This window comes from Oppia nitens, unplaced genomic scaffold, assembly GCF_028296485.1.
Source record: "Oppia nitens isolate AA-2021 unplaced genomic scaffold, nextdenovo-longstitch-racon4-pilon3 scaffold8_pilon_pilon_pilon, whole genome shotgun sequence".
In the NCBI taxonomy this organism is placed as follows: domain Eukaryota; kingdom Metazoa; phylum Arthropoda; class Arachnida; order Sarcoptiformes; family Oppiidae; genus Oppia; species Oppia nitens.
The window spans coordinates 415,961-436,154 of NW_026533252.1; the positions used below are offsets into that span (position 1 = coordinate 415,961).

Below are 20,194 nucleotides of genomic sequence, written 5' to 3' on the forward strand. Positions count from 1 at the left end.
TTAAACAATAAATTGTTTTACCGATCATTTGGTTGTGTCCACTCATTCATTCATCTCATCCACGGTCACACTATTAGTGCGCCAAATGAGAAAATACCTTAAAAATCAACTTATGTTTTACATATTATTTACTGAAATATAAGTATAATCGAGAAATTGTTTTTGTAAGAGATTATTGAAATTCATTTATTAATAAAATGCTAAATTTAGAAATGAGTGGATATTAACAATCAACAACATTTTATTTGCATACATTAGTTGGTCATCCTATTTTTATATATTTTTTTATAAAATTTGTTATAATATTATTATTAAGGATGGACACCTGTAGGGTACAGAGCATAGGTAGCAATRCCGCATGTATTATTAGCATTTCTGGCCAATTTGATGTACCCCTGGTCACCCCAAGTTGTATTCCACGAGTTTTTAATTAGCCAATAGTTTTGTCCATTTTCTACGCCATAGCCGACAACAACAACCGCATGACTCAAATTTTTTCTGCCGTTAAGACATTGGACATCATTATATACACCACTTTTGTATAGTTTGAATGTTTTGGGCGATGAGTTAATACCGGCAGCAATGGGACCGACAGTTGAGACAGCGTGTTGTAGTGCATCCTCACTGCCAACTGTTAAGTTGACGTATCCACCAATAGTTGCTTTTTTATATATAGATCGATAGCTACAGTTGCCGTAGTTATCAATATATGGATACCTTTCCTCTGATTCAATTCCACCGTTTTTTATAATATATTCATAGGACTCGTGCATTAATCCACCGATAAAACAAATCAAAGATTTAAGATTATCAGGTAATCCATTGCCGCAATCGAGAATTTGCTGAACAGACAGTTTTTCAAGTTTACCGGTTTTAATAGCTAACTGACCTATTGTTAATATGTATAATAAAATTTTTATATGCAAATACTATTAATTTAATATATAATAGTAATTAATAAATACAGAAAAATTGCAATAATATCTTACTTTCGATGGTATCAATGGCACTAAATGCAAAACATGCAGAACACTAATAATAACATTTGATTGACAACAATATTAATAATACTGTATTATTGAAATAAATTTTGATATATAATATATTTACATCTTTCTGGTCTTTAACAGGTGTGACCACATGTTTGTCTCTCCAGTCGACAGATTGAGGCAAAGTAATTGTGTCGACATATTGTTGATCACTAGACTGTATCTCTTGATCGGCAAATGATCCTAATTTTAGTGTTAGACTATTGGCGTACTCATCATCGGTCCAATCGGTAAACTCATTGACTCCCAAACGGTATGTTTGCAAACCTTCATCTGCTTCTCGATTATGACTGACTATTAATCTATAGTTTAATTCAAATATCTGTCGACGCATTGACTCCTCGTTTATATCAATATTATAACCATTTGGTCGGTATATTGTCTAATGAAAAATATATTTAATTAAATTAACAATATTTACTCAATAATGTAATATTATTATACTTTAAATTTTAGCCACTCGTCATTAATAACACTTGATTTTATTTCATCGGTTAATATATTATTAATTAATAAATTTACTAACAATAGTAATAATTTCATTTTTAATAAATATTGTAGAATTTTAATTAATTTAATAGAAATTTTATATTATTAATGAATTAAATACCAAATATATAGTTCTTTTTATATTATAATTATCAGTAAAATAATAAGAATGGCTTAATATTATATATTTATTAAATAYTGTGTAATATCTCTACAAATTAATCAAAAAATTTTAATTATTGGGACAATTGTACTAAACATCTTTTGTGACAAATTATTATTAATACTTAAGATTTGAGACCTTATCTATTCAATTGATTTTTATGTAACAATATTATTACTAATTTATATTCTCAATATTATAAGATGTTTTAATAAATATACTATTATTTTAATTTATATTTCATAGTAAATGCATCAATTATTGCACAATATTTATTGTATTAATTATCAATATTAAATATGACAAATATTAACAGTCATTATAATTTATGTTTGACTACTCTAATTTATAGCAAAATTATTATATATTAGTGTTTATTTATAAGTTTATAATTTAAATATTTATTAATTGTTAAATATATTTTTAATAAAAATACTTGAATAAATTGAATGTCGCATAATGCAATTTGTATACAAAATTATCATAGAAATTACATTTGAAATAACAATTATATTATTTAGATAATGATTATCACTATTCAAAATTATCTTAATATATAGATAATTATATTCCAAGAAAAATAAAAACATATTAAGCAAATAATTTTAGTCACACAATATGTTTAATTTATATTTTTTTAWAACAAATTAACTTAAGATCAATGTCATAGATATTAAAAGTACAATACARTACAATATTGTATACTTGCATTAAATTGATTATGAATTATATTTAAAAATATTCATTAAACAAACCAAAAATATATAAATTATATTATTTTCAATAATTCAAACTTATTTATTGTATATTTATTTAAATATAACAAAATTAGATATTTAAATATAAATATATGACAAAAGAAAAAAAATATTTTTCTAWTGATTAGTAAATTTATAAGCAGTCGTCTGTTTGTAAGTATCTTTTAGATGAAGAATCACTTGATTTTGCCATTTCGTGTGATTAATGGCATCGATATATTTCTGTCCCTCCAAACAAAAGGCTGAGTGTTTGTCCAGTTTAAGCGGTTGTTTGCTTTGAGTTGTTTTAGTTGTAAATGTATTGTTGAGACCATTTCCTGTATAGAATTGAAAGGCCGGTTCAGTAGTCGAGAAACTCATAGTTATGCCAGTCATTGGAGACCTGATAACCACCGCCTCATTCATTGTTTGATTTCCACAAATAGTTGACTGAATTTTGGATCCGTTAACAACATAGCAATGATCGTAACCATCGATAAGATTAGGTATCCGATCGGACAGCTTCTTAAGTGTGGTACCCGTAAAGTCCATCACCGGAAGGGCACGCGTGAGGATCACCTTCTCGTCGGGTATAAGCTYTTTGTTGACTTCGAGAAACTGGTCGGCATTCATACGAAGCTCGTGATTAAGAGTAGATATGGCTGAGGGATCAGTACAACCATTCAAATTGAAATAGGAATGATTGGTCAGATTGATGATTGTCGTGTCTTTCGGTGAATCCGGTAATAACTGTGCTGTATATTCAAGTCTGAGCTCATTATCTTCAGTTACAGTATATGTTATACCAGCCCTGTGTTAAGTATTATATAAAAAAATTAAATAATAAAGTAATTATAAAGAACTTCATTATACTATCATATATACAAATATCGTAAATATTTCCTTAAAATTATACAATCTTGTAATTACTTGAAATAAAAATAAACATTAAGTAAATAATAACTGTTTAATTTAAAACTCTTAACACTTAATCTTTAATTTTCAAGTAATAAACATAAGGAATGTTTATTAATGACATACCTAACACTTCCGGGAAAATGTTGATCACCATCTGAACTGATCACTTCTAGTGTTATCGAATCGGGTGTCGATGTCTTGAATGTCCACATTTTTTTGTCAAACCCGACGAGTCCTCCATGAAGTGTGTTATGACCGGCCGAGTCATTGATGTCCAGTTGATATTTAGTACCATTTAAAGTGAACTGACCATTTGCTATCCTATTGCCCACCCGTCCCACTAATGCACCAAAATATGGATTATCTTTGCGCAGATAGCCATCAAAGGTGTCGTATCCTAAAACCAGATCCAGTTGTCGACCAGTCTTGTCTGTGAACAGTATGTTTGTAATAATAGAGCCGTAATCGAGTAGTTTGACCACAAGTGTGCCCTTCAGGTTCTGTATAGTGTATTGTTTAACATTGCGCTGACTATCAAATATATTCACCTGTGCGCACATTATTGTAATTTTAAATTAAACAAAATTTAATATTAAATTTTATTTATATTCAATTATTATAAAGTGTATGATTTTTTTCAGAGACTTTTCATATATTTATACAATTTTGTTGTCAACCGTTTCTAGTCATATAAATACACTTGTAATGCAAAATTGGATTGTTTGATAAAATATATTGATAATTAGATTAATAGGCAAATGTATTATTTTTATTATTATAATAAATATTATAATTTAAAATTGAGACGGATATCATAAATTGATAATTTTTGTATATAGAGTACAATTACATTTTGTATCATATACTATATATTTTATATTAAATAGAGTTATTTATGGAAATGGCCTAATATTGATCATTAATMAATTTTCAATTGTTAGACTAAATATTTTTTTGTAATAGAAAGTTACAATTACTGTACAATAACATCGTTATTAAATTCATGTTATGATTAATGTTATAAATAATCYTATAATTTTTATTAATCATTTAGATAATAAAAATAAGACCTGCTTACTATATATTATATTTATGTATATAATTATGAATTTCAAAATTACAATTTTACACAAAAATAAAATAAATTATTTATATTTGTCGAAAATGATTGACAATAATTACTGAATTTGCCTCAAGTATAACACAAATATGCAATAATATAAATAAACATATTATGTAAACAATTGTTTTTAATTTCATAAGACATAAATAGATATTTCTGGCGATAATATAGGAATAAACTCGTTGTGTGTCAACAATGAATTCAATTGAATCCCATTTCATCAGATAGTCTTCAAACAGGGTTTGAGTTTTTTGACTAAGATTTTGACCAAACATTAACATCGATACCGATAATGGAGTCAATAGTATTGTGATTATATAAATTGTTATGTGTATTATCAGATGTTTTTCAACAATTAATATCAGATATAAACTGTAGGCTATTAGGTAACAGTTGAATGTTATAAACATTTTAATAAATGTTTTATTGAATTTATTAAACTCTTTGACTGATGTGTACAGACGGGGATACCTTTAGGTATATAAACATATAATTTATTRTTAAATAAAAATTAATTATATTTAAAAAATAAATGACTCACCAATTTTTGATAATTTCTAAATCAGTATTGAATTCGTTGTCATTAAAATAAAAGTTGATATCATAGAGATATTTATTGAGATTTTCAACACGAAATTTGATGAGTTTACACATTAGTATATATTTGATAACTGAGCCAAATATGATAATAACGGCAATAATTAATGAAACAAATATGAACGAGGTGAATCCATTGTATAGATAATAACCACATAGACAATAGTATGGTGGAGTAATCAGGGTTGTCATCATAATTATTCTGTTGGTATTTACAGAAAATCTAGCCGATTGTTGGTCATCCTTATGGATCAATGTTTCAATAATGAGATAGACATCAAATGCATAGTTACCACTAATATTGATCGTATACTTGACATTATAAATGACATAAATTGTAGTAAATATTAGACCAGACATTAATAAAAATTCTTGAAAGTTTACGTCAAACGTAATGTATTTTTCATTAAGATTTTTGACAAAATACAGCAAATAGTAGACCAATAAACTGGTAGTTATCAGGAATACACTAGTATTGTGTACTAATCTCATAAAATTATACCAGGTGCCTTTAGGTGAATATACAAGGTGCTTTTTAATGGGATCCATGCGTACGCCCATCATATAGAGAAATACTTCAATGCAATGGATAAACATTATAATTTTGATAAACTTTTGGCTATTAAAATCATTTTTCAATATAATATTGCGAATGACCTTGTCTATTTTCAATGACTGTTTCATATTTATTTTATATTGTAAGTCATCATCGGATGAATCAAATAACAGTGACCCACCTCTGTTGACCCCCTCATCCAATGACATGTTATCTAAGTTTGTTTGGTTAAACGTATCGCCAGATATCACATTGTGTTGAGGTTTCAGTATCTCTCGATCATCATTATCGGCGGCAATCGGTATTACAACGGCCAGACCACTACTGTCTCCACTTTTAGTGCTTATCCGTCTGTCCATTGCTTTTGTATTACTGAATATCACATCAACCACTGTATCCTTAGGTTTTGGTTTAGACTTAGTTTTTATCTTCGGTTTATTCTTACTTTTCATTACTAGAAAATATTAAAATTTTATTAATTAAAAACAAAATTTTATAAAATAATTATTATATATATTACTTGGCATTATATAAGCCATAGTTTTTCATCAATTGTGAAATAGACAATAAAATAATTAAAGTTGAATTATTTTTCAAAACGATATTATCTGATAAGTTGCTAATTTTCAAATCAAATGTAACGAAACATTCAAAAGCTTTAAATTTATTTAAATAGTTTAGCAAAAATTGTAAACATATTTTGTTCATATTTTCTGAATGTGAAAATCACTTAAAATTCATACAAAATGTTTACATAATATTGTAATTATTCTGTACTGATATTACATTTCTTTTAATATTTTTATAGCGAAATGTTTATTATTTTAAGAAATTTTAAAATTCTCGCATAAATTTGTTGACAAAATCAAAAAGCATTTGATTTGAAACAGATATTTTAATAACAATTTATTACAACGTTTTGCATTTATAATGTTTTCTCTTTAAATTAATGGAAATGATATTTAAATGTTTAAATAAGTTTTGTAAGAAAACAATATTTACTAAAATTTAAAAATATTTATTGTATACTAATATTTATTAWAAATCAGCAAAATTAGTCTTTTAAATGTATGTTTAATTTTATCACAATTATGTTTAAATTAAAAGAACTTTAATGTTTCATAAATTTTTTATTTAATTAATATTATAATTTAATAATTGTAATTAAATAAGTAATATTATTAAGATATGTGCAAATAGTTTATTTTATAGTTTAATGCTTAAATTTTATGTTAGCTATTATTTCTATTAATTTATTATAATTTATGCATTTTTATACACAGATTTTGTAAATTAAACAAATTTTTGTAAAAATTGCTTAAAATATTTATATAAAGATGTTTTTACAAAAAGCAATTAATTATTATTGTATTTATTTATGTTATTTATATTACATTAATAACTCTTAACATTGATTATAAAAAATAGTTTTAACTTTGTATCTAAATGATCAATATTTTGTATCACATTTGCATTTACAATAAGTTGTCATGGTAATATTTTTGTTTATCCTATTTATATAAAAAACAATAATACTTTTATAACACTTTGATATACAGTATATCATATATTAAATTAAATTATTTATTAGTTATTTCATTTAAATAAATAATATAATTATTAATAAAACAATAATAATAATAATGAATAATATAACAAAAGATCAGTTTATGTTAAGCGTCGGTCTATATATAGATGAGTCCAACAAAATCTGTATAATTGATCCCCAATTGACTGATAAAAGCAGTGAATTGAAGAATGAAAGCATTGAATTGATTGATAGTATGTTTTTATATTTCATTCAAATTATAACTATTATAAAAATTGTTTAAAAATATATAATTTCAGAAACACAACAATTTCAACAAATTGTCGATAATTTTGTAGAAATAATTGAAAATCTGGCCAAAGATGTGGAAAATGCAAGAATTAATGTAATATTATATCTAAATATTAAAACAATTTATTAATACATAAAATTATAATAKAAAGTAATAATCAATATCAATAATATATAATATATACAATAAAATGCTATGTCTTAAAAATAAAGTAATAAACTAATATATTATTGTCAATAATAAATTAGTTTAAACAACAAATTATTATCAAAATAGGCAATCGGTTCACGAAATCTATTGAAGACATTTCAGCAAAAACATGAATCAGATGTACAACAGTTGATGTCATTGATTAAGGAAAAGAAAAACGAGTTGAATAGGTATAGCATTGGATGTATTTAATAGTAATTGTATTTATAATATAATATCTAATTTTTAGTCTTTTATAAATATTTTTATTAATATTTAATAGATTTCGTGTTCAATACGATTCATTAAAACGTGAAGAATCGGAACAAATAGATCTAATGGACAATCTATTAGCAAATAAATAGTCAGCTATTAGTGATTTATAAAATATGTTTAGTAATTAAATAATAACAAAATAACAAAATTTATTGAAAATTTTATTTAAATTCTATGYTAACTTTTTTTATATAAATATATAAAGTTTATAATATAAAGTTTATAWTAWAAASTATGTATAGATGTATATATATTGTTTCAATGGTATTTTAAATAATATGAAATTAATTAACACTTTATCTCTCTATTTATCAATTACGTTAATAGTTTCATTAATAGTAGTAAAATATAWAATACTTGAGATATAAAGTAATTCAATGACAAATACTTAAATAGGTATTTAACAAAATATCATGAATAATGATTATCAATAAAATGTAGTTAAATATTAATGATAAAGTTTAAAGTTAGAGGTGAAAACTCTTTAGTTTTAATAATTTACACATTTTTGATAATTTTGAGATGAAATACATATTAATAGTATGGGTCAATATATGGGTTAATGGGATATATTTAATTACTTGGAAAATATTTTTTGTATCAGTTTAAAGCTTATTATATAGTTTTAGTGTAAAGTTTAAAATATTTTTTAATTGTATCATTCAATTACTTTATCTATAAATTAATACTAATTTATTAAATAATAAAAGATCTATAAAGTCATTATTATTTACATCACTGTTATGTAATATATTTGATATAACAATAGAAATTATCAGCACTTTTATCAAAATGAAAACAGTTTAGTTATACAATATACTAAATCAGCAGTTTGTTTGATATTATAATACAAAATATATGAAATTTATTTATAAGATAATGAGTATGAATGAATTATTAATAATAAAATAAAAATTATTTATATGAAAACTATATTATTAATTTTAAAACAAAAAAAATAACTAAAATATATCACAATTTAGTAACATTTGCTGACTTTGCTATGACTTTACGTTTGACTTGTYTGATGACAAACAAAATAAAAATAAATATAACAATAGTTATGACAGTATAGGCCAACTCAAGGTAGAGAAATATTTGCGGACGCTTTTCAATGTTGGCACCGATAACAAAGGGTGACACCAATGGGAACAGTCCAGAAAAGAARGCCGTAATTGCAGTTATCTTGTTGTTCAGTATCAGGTGTTTATCGGTGAAGGCATACAGAGACGGATACATTGAGGACATACCATATCCTAAGTGTAATTAAAGGATTATATTTTATTAATAATATTCTTAATAATTATATTAGTTTTTTTGTTTCAAACCAATTATAACATTTGCGATCCAAATCAAAGTTATTGAATGTGTACTAAATTGTAAAAATATAAGTGAAGCCAATATAATAGTCATGTGATATGTGATCAAAATTTCTGGACTAAATCGACGGGTAAATAGTGCTGTCAATAACGGACCGGCCGTATAGGTGGCCGTCATTACTGCCAATATATTTGCCGCTTTTTTGGCTGATATTTCGATATCAGGCAGATATTGATTATATGTGTCGCTATTATTCTGGTAGGTCTGCTCTACACCCGAATAGGCATTGAAAATACAGGCAAAYAGTATKATCTGTAAAAACCGGGTTTTCGGTGAATAGCAGTCAACCATACTTTGTAGGCCTTTCGCTTGATTCGTACATTTATTTACATTTTGATCTGACTTTTTATATCTCTTCACTATAAACATTACGAACAATACAATCGGCACTATAAATGAAAATTATTATCAAACTGTTAATTATGAAAAATTGTGACTTAAAAAAATCATAATATGCTAAACGAATATAATTATTACCAAAATGTCACTGAAAGTCAAATAAGTATTGTATTGATATAACATGACATTCAGTATATAGTAATTTGCAACTATTATTTAAACTAAAAATTAATTATTGTATATTTTATTACTAAGTATTCAAAATAATAAAATTTTATAATTTTCTTAATTTGTATTTATATTCTATTCAATTAAATTTGATAATATTTTTAAAAAAATTAAATCATCAATATTTGTTACTGTCATAATATTATATGAATATCTAATTATTATAATAATATACAGTATTTTCTTTCTAAATATTTTAAATATTTAAATGCTTTTATGTGAAATRCTWTAATAATAAATTGATATTAAATTATATTTTTATTTATTGTGTTACAAACATTAATAATATTTTAATTGTTGTTACAATAACTTGCAATTTAAAGATAATTGTATTTATAGCAAAATATGTGTTAATATAGAAAAATRAGTAAATATAATGTGTTATTTCATTTATTTATTTAACTAATTAGATCTTACATAAACCAAATAAAGCATTTAAAAGTATTGTATGAAATAATTTTTTAAATAAGTTTTAGTATATATATATAGTAAAAAATATTGTATTTATAAAACACTTACTCATTGCAGATATGGCTCCTGTTATTAAAAACGGTTTTTCAAGAGACGGTCGTCTATCAAATGAATAGTTAATGCTATCTTTGTGACCATTTTTGTTATTATTGATGTAATGGCTTGTATTATATGTCATATTAAATAACTGGGAACTAGTTTGTGATGGATAAGGTTGGTATGTGTGATGATGATGATCGTGATCGTGATGATGGTGGTCATCATATCCCTCTCGGACGAGATCTCCGAATAAATAAGGTTCGGCTATCAATGGTGCCAACACTGTACCCAAACCATACATCATTTGCTGCAATTGTAGAATAGCGGGACTATAGTCGCCCCAAATTTCAATACTCCAGACTTGATTGCCACTATCCCAGGCCCCRCCGCCCACTGCATATATAAATGCCAATAAGTAGAATAACCAAAGATCATTACACATAGGCTTCACAATAGTAGTCACTGCCATCAATGCMGTCAATACTGTCAATGCCAGCTGTCTATTGATATATTTATAGGAAAATCCAACTAAATTTCGSAATCATTAAATYATATTAATATAATTATATAATATATTAAATCATTAAAAAACACTTAATTACGTACACAAAGCTCCGGCTAAATAACCGGCCGCTGAGAATGTGTTGGTAATTGATATCTTTGCCATAGATGTGTGAAATATGAACTTGAAGTCRACTGTGCATGCTGCAAATATCTGGCTCGTTATGCCCTAGTTCATTTTATATATTTACAAATTTTTATTTTATTTATAATTATATTTAATAATTATAATTACATAGTTTAGACATCCAGCTAATATACACACTGTATAAACATATTTATCCCATTGATAATACAATGTTTGAAACCATTTGTACATAGATTTTGAGCTTGATGATTTATTATTATTGTCATCATCATCATTTTTTATAATATTGATATTTTGATCAAAATTTTTTTCATTTTTATATTTTAAATCTGAATATTTATTGTCCATACTTATGAATAAAAAAAAACTTAACAATATTTTTAAAATAGTTAATTGAGTTTATATATCAACTATAATTATTTTGTATTTCACCGCATGTTTATAATACTGTATACTTAAAACTGTATTGATATTGCATTTTGTAAGATTCATAATCTTTAAAAATGGAATAATTTATGATTATTTAACAATAATTATATGAGATATTAAATGTCAATTATGATTACTATATGAACTTTATATTGAACTTAATATTATCATTTATAATACTATTTGTTACTTATTGTGTGACTAAATCAGTGGTTATCAAATGATTATACAACTCCTTATATTAATTAAACAAATATATTACATTTACCAGTAGCTATTTTTTAAATAATTTTTTAGTGATAATAACTTCACTGGATTTAACTAGATATATAAAGAGTGGGGGGGGGTAAGCTCAAAATTTGTTTGTTATGTGATATCATCTAGTTTACAATGGTCAATTTATAATGTATGATAAAATTCAATTTTTATTTATTAATTTCTAGCATTTCTTTGGCATTAATATTATTTAAGTCAATTGTAAACTGAAATTTTTAATTATAAATAATTTTAATCTAATTTATTTAACTTTAAAATTTTCTGGTTTCTTGATATCTAATTTTTGATATCATATGAAATGTTTTTCAAAGCATTGATTTTCTAATTATAAAATTGTTGTATAATTGTTGTATAATTATTATATTAGTAAATATAATAGAAATTAGTTTATTAAATGATTGTATAGACATTGTATAACAACAGTACCAATAAAAATATTACATATAATCACATACATATTGTATTATACCTCACATTGGTATATCACAAATATTGTATATAATATGAATGATAATGTTATACTAGAATTTTAAAAATTTTAAGTTTAAAAAAACTATATTTTAATAGTTACGATAATTAATGAAGGGATAATTTAGTAACAATATACATTTATATAATATATTTATAAAGATCTATTAATAATTAAATAATTTTTAATCAAAATATTAAAAATATAATAAATTATTTTATAAAGACATTATATATATATTTTTAAATGTTATATTTTAATAAATAATATTACCGTAAAACCCTAGCAAAACTGTATAAACGACAATCTAATCATTTTAAAAAATTTAATGTGTTTACATTATTAACTCAATGAATGCATGATAAGATAATTTTTTATAATTATTAAATTATAAATTGAATAATTATTTTTTAAATTTAGGTTTATGTGTYCTAAAAAACAATAATAAGCTAAATTAAATTGTTAAATATTTTATTAAGAATTTACAAATATACAAATTTATATATATAAATAGTATATAATATATACAATATACAACTATATAAATATATAGTATATACAGTATTATATACTATTATATATATATATATAAATTTGTATATTTTGTATACTGCATATACAGTACAGTATACGCATAAATAATACTGTAGACAGTAAGCATGTATATTTTACAGTAAAATGTATAACATAACAACTAAACTTAACTAACTAAAAAAAATCAAAATTGACCTTGATACAGTATCTATAAATTTACTGACAATTTTATTATAAATTAGTAAACATTACATTGATTTAGTTAATATTAGTTATGAATCTTCCGATATATACTGTCGACGCTTTTGCAGTCAATGGCCAACAATTTACGGGAAATGGAGCCGCAGTTTGTATACTTGAGTCTGATGTCAGTTAATATTAATAAATTAAATTTTTTTTTTTGAATAAATAATACCTTATATTAATTTAAATACAGGACTGTATATCGGATGTCGTCAAACAAAAAATAGCTTTTGAAATGAATTTAAGCGAAACGGCTTATGTGGCCAAAAGTTGGGACACAAATTCAAAACTAGAGGACAACCAAACCTATACATTAAGATGGTTTACTCCCCGTACCGAAGTTGAACTATGTGGTCATGCTACATTGGCCAGTGCCAAGGTCATTTATGAACAATTTTATAAACATAATATATCTGACACTCAGATTACTATTAAATTTGTCACTAAATATATGGGAACTCTGGCAGCAATTGTCAATCCTATTAACAATAAAATAACTTTGGATTTTCCACTACAAGATTGCATACCTATTGATAGACAATCAGACTCATGGATTGATTCAATTATTGAATACACTTTAGGATCAAATATGGATCCAAATCTTATTCAAGATATTGAATATTCATCTGAAATAAAGTATCTCTTATTAAGACTTAAAGATTGTACAGAATCTGAAAGTCTTATAACAAAAGTTTCTCCAAATTTTGATAAACTTTTAAGTGTGAAGACAAACAAACAGATAATCGGTATAATTGTCACACAAAAAGGTTATCACAATAGATCTGAGCATTTCTTTAGTCGATTTTTTTGTCCCAATGTTGGTAYTAATGAAGATCCGGTGACGGGATCAGCACATGCTGTACTCACACCATATTGGGTCAGGGATTACAATAAAAATGGACAACAAGTCGATGATTTTATTGCAAAACAATGTTCACAAAGAGGAGGATTGCTTTCGTGTAAAATAGTTGGACAAAGAGTTCATATTACTGGAGAAGCAATAGTTTTTATGAATGGATTTTTGAGTTTATAATTTAATATCTAAATTAAAGTTTATAATAATTTTGAAATATTGTTAAATCCAATTATTTTTAACTTATATGAATTAAATAATTTAAATAGTAATTAAAATAGCAAAATAATATCATTTTTATGCAAAGTTGTGTCGAGAAATTAAATTTAAATAAATAATACAAAAGTTAATAATAATAATTGTTTATTTAATTACTATAAAATAAATAAATTTATTATAATTATAAATAATTCATATAATATACTATATATACAAATCTGTATTTATAATATAAAGTAGTTTGAAATAATAAAAATAATAGGTTATAAAATATCTCACAAAACAGCAGATGACGGGACAAATCAGGACAAAAATTTTAGCATAGTTTACATCACTACTACATTATACTATATGTTCAATATTTTCAATTGATAACTTATTAATTATAGATTTAATTATCAAATATGAAAAAATTAATTACAATTTATTGAGTAAACCTTGATAAAATTCAAAAACATATAAACTATTACAAATAAAGTAGCTTATATATCTAACTCATAGAATTTATACTGTATTTTATAATATAAACTTTATTATATACTGTATTATAAATATGTATGTATAATATAATCTTTTTTATTTAAATTTTGTTATAATAAAAAACTTTAGATTTTAAATCAATTATAAGAAGACTAAAGTTAGTTACAGAACTATTGTATTATTTTTATTGTTATTTATGATTKTATGAAATATTTGAATACAAAAAATCATGTCATCAATAAAAATGCAATCATTTTTGAACAAAGTTTTAAAAACGTGATATTTTAATGAATGGTAACGTCGGCACAGCCTCTGAACGTTTCCTGTGGTCCGCAACCTTCAGCGTAATGTCCATCTGGACACTGACCCCATGAATTTCCCGCAGTGTATGTCCACTGAATCACACATCGTTTACATGTCAGTCCTTTTGGTAAAAGAGTAGGAATGGTATATACTTTAGGTTTTTCTCCGGGAACGTTGTATTTATATTTATCTTTTGAACCTACAATTTCAAGAGTATGACTATCGAGACATTTCTGAGTGACCTCTTTATTCATAGAAGTTGTCGGACAAAGTTTGAGTTGAAAAAAGCCCATATGATTGGCCGTAATGTTTATCACTGTATTTATTTGTTGTCCAGTTTTGTACGATCGAGTAATGACTAAATTTTTGGCGTATATACCGTTAGGAAGTTCATTATCCAACGGTCCCTGATATGGATCACCACATATCCCACACTTTCCATTGTTTACTTTCCATTGATTCTATAGTTTTGAAAGTATTGTTATAAAAATCAAAATTGTATTTTATATATTTAACTAATAAATAATACATCAAATCCTCCACAAAATAATTGGTTGTCGTTATAGTTTTTAGGTGTTTTGAATCCAAACCTCCAGGCGCTTGACCGGGATGGTGGATCAGCTATATAACCATGGCCATTTGTTTTAGATATTGTATAAACTATTAAAATTATTGTATATACAAACTTCATTATAAAATAGATAATAATAAAATAATTTATATAAAACAATTGTCAATTCACCTTGATTAATTAAATGTTCAATAAAAATAGGATTCCCTACAATTTATATAAATTATTTTTGTATTGTTATTGTAACATTAGATAAAACTAACATAATCAATTTTACAATTTGTTTATTAATTTCTAATTTTAATTAACATTTGATATGATTCTCATGAATACGGATTTCTACTATTATTTCAATAGTTATTAATTAATAACAATTCTGGGATATTTCACTTAATATGGATTATCAATTTAATTGATATATTTATTAACTAATATTAATTGTTTTTCAACAATAATAAAGTTTATTTTGTTATATACTGTACATGTTTGTTGTATAGTGGATTGTATTAATTTGTTTTGGGTTACAAATAATTTATTAAAAAAAAACAATTGTCAAGTAGATTGATCTATTTAATTTTATAAATTTTAACATTAAATAAGATTATTAATTTTTCTTGTAAATTGTCAGCAATGACTTGCAATCCAATTGTAGTTATAATATAATAACTATAAACTATTAGTTTTTCAAAAAAAAAATTACTTATAAATATACAAATAATTTATATACAGTTTAGTTGCATAGATACAACTGTGCACATGTCATACAATGATGATTAGATAACACAAGTGATGATCAGTTATTTACAGTTAAAATAGTTAAGCAGTTTATCAATGCTTTTGTATAAACAGTAATACATTACTGTAATGATTATTAAATGCAAATATTATGACACTGTATTAACAGTAGAGTGCAATACATTATTAAATATAAATGTAATATTGTTTTTGTTGTTATTATTGTATTCAATATTTTATTACAAAAATCATGTCATCAATAAAAATGCAATCAATTATTGCAAAGTTTTTACGTAAACTTCTCGATTTGATTGCTTGGATAATAGGCCTAAAGTTTAAAACTAATAGACAATATTTACCGGCCATAACTAACCCACTGTTACTGGAATCAGCTAATACATTGAGTGCCAAAATTAAAAGTGGACAGGTAGTTATCAATGTGACAATCCAATCAAATATATGACTTTTTTTTTAAAAAAAAAAGTTTATGAATTTATTTTTTTCAGCTAAAATGTGAAGATTTGATAAATGCATACATCAATAGATGTAGAGAAGTACAGCCACACATCAATGCCATCATTCAAACCAATTATGAGTCGGCCATTAAAGAGGCCAAACATGTGGACCGTCGAGTACGTCACGAACTCGATGGCAATGATCCGCTTACGGGTCAGTCYGTTAACGACCAACCATTGCTTGGCATACCGTTTACARCTAAAGACTCGTTTGCAATCAAAGACATGTATTGGACGTCTGGTTTGTTTGCGAGGAAAGGTATTATTTCGTCAAATGATAGTCCAGTAATCAGTGAACTTTGCAAAGCCGGTGCCATATTTATTGCTTTGACTAATGTACCGGAGCTGATAATGTGGTGGCACTCGACTAATATACTTTATGGTCGAACCAACAATCCATATGATAAAAGTCGTATACCAGGGGGAAGTTCAGGAGGCGAGGGGGCGCTCATAGCAGCGGCCGGTTCTCTCATTGGTGTTAGTGATTATAGGATATATAAAGTATTTAATTAAAAGTAAATAAATATATTGATCTATAGGTTGGTTCAGATATCGGTGGTTCAATCCGTGAGCCGTCATATTTTTGCGGCACTTTTGGCCACAAGACTACAAACGGTATTGTTTCTACTGATGGCATATATCCCATGTTTAGCGCATCAAAACAACAATTATTATCAGTCGGACCGTATGTATTATAATAAATATAATTTATTTACTGGTAGTGTATACAGACTATTAGACACTATACTGTATATACAATATAATTTATAGAAATAAACTTTATTTTATTTTAAAACATTTTAGTTATTTCACTGTAATTGCTGTAAAATTTAATTATATATTTCTATAATTATATAATACTAATAATAAATTTTTATAATAATTTATTTCCATAACATATTTCCAGTTTGTGTAGATATGCCAGCGATTTGAAACCAGTACTCAAAGTGATGGCCGGACCTAATGCGACAAAATTAAAGTTAGACCAAAACGTAGACATAAGTCAAATTAATGTTTACTACATGTTAGGCCTCAAAAACCCGGCTATCAGTCCATTAAACTCAGAGATTATAAATGCAATATATTGTTGTGTCGATCACTTATGTAATAAATGTTCAAATGTTGAGAAAATATATCTCAAGGAATTGGAGTTTGGTTTTGATATATGGATGTGCGCTATGAGCGACAGTACATCACCAACTCTAGAGCAAGAGTTGGCTAATTTAAATGGTGCTATCAATCCATGGCTAGAATTAATAAAATCAATTGTTGGTCTTTCAAACATAACTTTCCCATCAATTGTCAGYTGTTTTGACGATTTAATTACTGGTCTATCAAATGAACAATATTCTCATCAATTAAAACAAATGAGACAACTATTAACAGAAAGATTACACAGTATTTTGGGTAATATTTTTAATTAATATTTATTGTAAATATTTATTAATTTTAAAAATGATTATTTTAGGTGATAATGGTGTATTCATATTTCCAGGTCATCCAGAAATAGGTAGAAAAGGCTATGATTTTTTAAAAAWCAATTTTACAGTTAAATTCAAACAGAGCTTAAAATTTAATTTAATTTTTAACAGCACCTAAACATAACGGAACGATATTAAAAGTTAAGAATATTTCYTATACCTGTATATTCAATACATTAGATGTTGCCATAACATCAGTGCCTTTAGGTCTGTCCAGTAATGGTCTACCTATTGGTATTCAAGTGATTACCCGTCCATATAATGATCATTTAAGTATCGCTGTGGCCGAAGAACTCGAGAGGGCATTCAATGGTTGGACACCACCGACACGTGTGTCGTATTAATTATATCTTACATTTTGAAAAATCTAATAAATTTATATTTTTTATTTAAATAACATTACATTCAAAAATAATTAAAAATATTTCTGAAGACATATTACAAACACACAAAAATTATATAAAAATTTTACTAATATTTTTTTTATACATCAAGTTTTAATTTGCAAAATCAAAAAATTATTTCTGACATTATTTTTAAGTTTAATTATTATATTATATTATATTATATTATACTGGTTATTATTATTATTATGGTTTCAATAGTTTTAGTACTCGTTTATTAACATACTGTCCCTGATGTACTCCAACATTAAAATCATGATGTGTCCATTTAGGATGTGCCACCAAATAATTATCAAGTAACTTTACTGTAATAATAAATTTTAATTAATTGTATATTAATTGTTACATTATATTACCATTCAATCTATTTATTAATGTCAAAACATCGGTAATATTGGCCACCAAATCATTTAATCCATAAAACAGAGCAATATTTTTAGATAAAATATGATTCAATGGATAATCAGGTGGAACTGATCGACCATATCGTTCCTTATTTTGTTGTATACCATAATCGAATAATGCAAATCTACCGGTTCTAATAAGTTGAGATACATGTGCATAAATCCAGGTTGAAAATGTTGATCCCGTATGACTTACATATATAGGTAATCGCGTCTATCAAAATCAATTATAATTTTATTAAAAGTTTAAACTTTAAATAACATTATTTTATATAAAATGATAGTACTGTATTAAAATTATCAGGGTCATAGCCACTGGCTTGATTAACAAATGTATCGATGCAAATATCTATAAAATATTGATTGCCACAAATAAATACACCAATCAATTGTCTGATTGACTCAGGTATGCCAACAGCTCTGGGAATATTTCTTAATCCACATATAAAATATTTGTTTAAAATTTATAGCTAATTACGTTATGTTACCTTAAATTTGATTCAAAATTTTCAACAATTCGCAAATTGCTTCTCATATTTGACATAAAAACAAACGGAGCGAAAGCTATAAAAGGTTTGACATATCGCTCAAACTCTGGCATAAGTGATAATAGTATGAACATTGTGGTCGATCCCAGGGAATGACCGATATATCCTACAGAAGCTATCAATTCATAGGTATTAATAATTTATGAAACAGTATTACACTGTAATTAATATAGTTTTTGTTTACACTGAAGTGTTTTTCTCAATATATACTCAACAACTGCCCGCACATCATATAATGCCAGTTCAGTGAACGTGAATTCCCAATATTTTGTATCTATTTTTATATTATTTTATTAAAAACACTAATATTTAAAGTAAAATTCATACCATATATAGAATCGTATAAAACATGACCGTTTGAGTATCCAGTTCCCCGATAATTGGGTAGCCATACATCATAACCACAGGCAGATAATGTAAATGCCAAACTTGATGTGACAGTTAACTCACAATCGTTGACAATTTGATTATTTTCAATGTATATATTGTGTTCATTTATCCGACCATCAGTGGACACCAACCAAGTGGTCGAGTCTTGCATTAAGCCGTGCCATAAGATAATTGGCTTTTTATTGGTATTATTCAAATATGGATTTATTATACGAAATACTGTTATTATATAACCATCACTTGTGTTAACAGTATGGGTCTGTGCTTTAAAGCCTCGTGAGTCTATTAATTGCAAC

The 20,194-nt window shown here is 25.3% G+C and overlaps 9 protein-coding genes across 9 annotated transcripts; 3 read left to right on the forward strand and 6 right to left on the reverse strand.

The window, feature by feature from the left end:
- Nucleotides 1–266: 266 nt before the first annotated feature.
- LOC128963905 (procathepsin L-like) lies at nucleotides 267–1,602 on the reverse strand. Its single transcript, XM_054310447.1, has 4 exons — nucleotides 1,494–1,602; nucleotides 1,111–1,431; nucleotides 990–1,032; nucleotides 267–889 (listed from the first exon to the last, which is right to left on the reverse strand). The coding sequence occupies exons 1-4, from the start codon at nucleotides 1,590–1,592 to the stop codon at nucleotides 312–314; spliced, it is 1,041 nt and encodes a 346-aa protein (XP_054166422.1). The 5' UTR covers nucleotides 1,593–1,602; the 3' UTR covers nucleotides 267–311.
- Nucleotides 1,603–2,576: 974 nt separating this feature from the next.
- LOC128964039 (galactose mutarotase-like) lies at nucleotides 2,577–3,923 on the reverse strand. Its single transcript, XM_054310598.1, has 2 exons — nucleotides 3,480–3,923; nucleotides 2,577–3,249 (listed from the first exon to the last, which is right to left on the reverse strand). Exons 1-2 carry the CDS (start codon nucleotides 3,914–3,916, stop codon nucleotides 2,577–2,579), a joined length of 1,110 nt encoding a protein of 369 aa, XP_054166573.1. The 5' UTR covers nucleotides 3,917–3,923.
- Nucleotides 3,924–4,245: 322 nt separating this feature from the next.
- Nucleotides 4,246–6,268, reverse strand: LOC128964040 (uncharacterized). Its single transcript, XM_054310599.1, has 4 exons — nucleotides 6,153–6,268; nucleotides 5,021–6,086; nucleotides 4,622–4,950; nucleotides 4,246–4,262 (listed from the first exon to the last, which is right to left on the reverse strand). Exons 1-4 carry the CDS (start codon nucleotides 6,169–6,171, stop codon nucleotides 4,246–4,248), a joined length of 1,431 nt encoding a protein of 476 aa, XP_054166574.1. The 5' UTR covers nucleotides 6,172–6,268.
- Nucleotides 6,269–7,275: 1,007 nt separating this feature from the next.
- Nucleotides 7,276–8,027, forward strand: LOC128964041 (intraflagellar transport protein 20 homolog). The gene is made up of 4 exons (XM_054310600.1): nucleotides 7,276–7,414; nucleotides 7,481–7,566; nucleotides 7,750–7,853; nucleotides 7,946–8,027. The coding sequence occupies exons 1-4, from the start codon at nucleotides 7,276–7,278 to the stop codon at nucleotides 8,025–8,027; spliced, it is 411 nt and encodes a 136-aa protein (XP_054166575.1).
- Nucleotides 8,028–8,910: 883 nt separating this feature from the next.
- LOC128964042 (sodium-dependent glucose transporter 1A-like) lies at nucleotides 8,911–11,281 on the reverse strand. Its single transcript, XM_054310601.1, has 5 exons — nucleotides 11,192–11,281; nucleotides 11,002–11,125; nucleotides 10,405–10,923; nucleotides 9,267–9,707; nucleotides 8,911–9,194 (listed from the first exon to the last, which is right to left on the reverse strand). Exons 1-5 carry the CDS (start codon nucleotides 11,273–11,275, stop codon nucleotides 8,911–8,913), a joined length of 1,452 nt encoding a protein of 483 aa, XP_054166576.1. The 5' UTR covers nucleotides 11,276–11,281.
- A 1,681-nt stretch (nucleotides 11,282–12,962) lies between these two features.
- Nucleotides 12,963–14,143, forward strand: LOC128964189 (phenazine biosynthesis-like domain-containing protein). Its single transcript, XM_054310747.1, has 2 exons — nucleotides 12,963–13,119; nucleotides 13,189–14,143. The coding sequence occupies exons 1-2, from the start codon at nucleotides 13,027–13,029 to the stop codon at nucleotides 14,026–14,028; spliced, it is 933 nt and encodes a 310-aa protein (XP_054166722.1). The 5' UTR covers nucleotides 12,963–13,026; the 3' UTR covers nucleotides 14,029–14,143.
- Nucleotides 14,144–14,831: 688 nt separating this feature from the next.
- LOC128964190 (uncharacterized) lies at nucleotides 14,832–15,605 on the reverse strand. Its single transcript, XM_054310748.1, has 2 exons — nucleotides 15,380–15,605; nucleotides 14,832–15,311 (listed from the first exon to the last, which is right to left on the reverse strand). The coding sequence occupies exons 1-2, from the start codon at nucleotides 15,539–15,541 to the stop codon at nucleotides 14,832–14,834; spliced, it is 642 nt and encodes a 213-aa protein (XP_054166723.1). The 5' UTR covers nucleotides 15,542–15,605.
- Nucleotides 15,606–16,329: 724 nt separating this feature from the next.
- LOC128964188 (fatty-acid amide hydrolase 2-like) lies at nucleotides 16,330–18,552 on the forward strand. Its single transcript, XM_054310746.1, has 6 exons — nucleotides 16,330–16,583; nucleotides 16,663–17,148; nucleotides 17,211–17,356; nucleotides 17,579–18,078; nucleotides 18,140–18,181; nucleotides 18,264–18,552. Exons 1-6 carry the CDS (start codon nucleotides 16,407–16,409, stop codon nucleotides 18,494–18,496), a joined length of 1,584 nt encoding a protein of 527 aa, XP_054166721.1. The 5' UTR covers nucleotides 16,330–16,406; the 3' UTR covers nucleotides 18,497–18,552.
- A 190-nt stretch (nucleotides 18,553–18,742) lies between these two features.
- Nucleotides 18,743–20,108, reverse strand: LOC128964043 (lipase 3-like). The gene is made up of 6 exons (XM_054310602.1): nucleotides 19,836–20,108; nucleotides 19,693–19,782; nucleotides 19,449–19,623; nucleotides 19,341–19,392; nucleotides 18,913–19,174; nucleotides 18,743–18,861 (listed from the first exon to the last, which is right to left on the reverse strand). Exons 1-6 carry the CDS (start codon nucleotides 20,047–20,049, stop codon nucleotides 18,743–18,745), a joined length of 912 nt encoding a protein of 303 aa, XP_054166577.1. The 5' UTR covers nucleotides 20,050–20,108.
- Nucleotides 20,109–20,194: the final 86 nt, after the last annotated feature.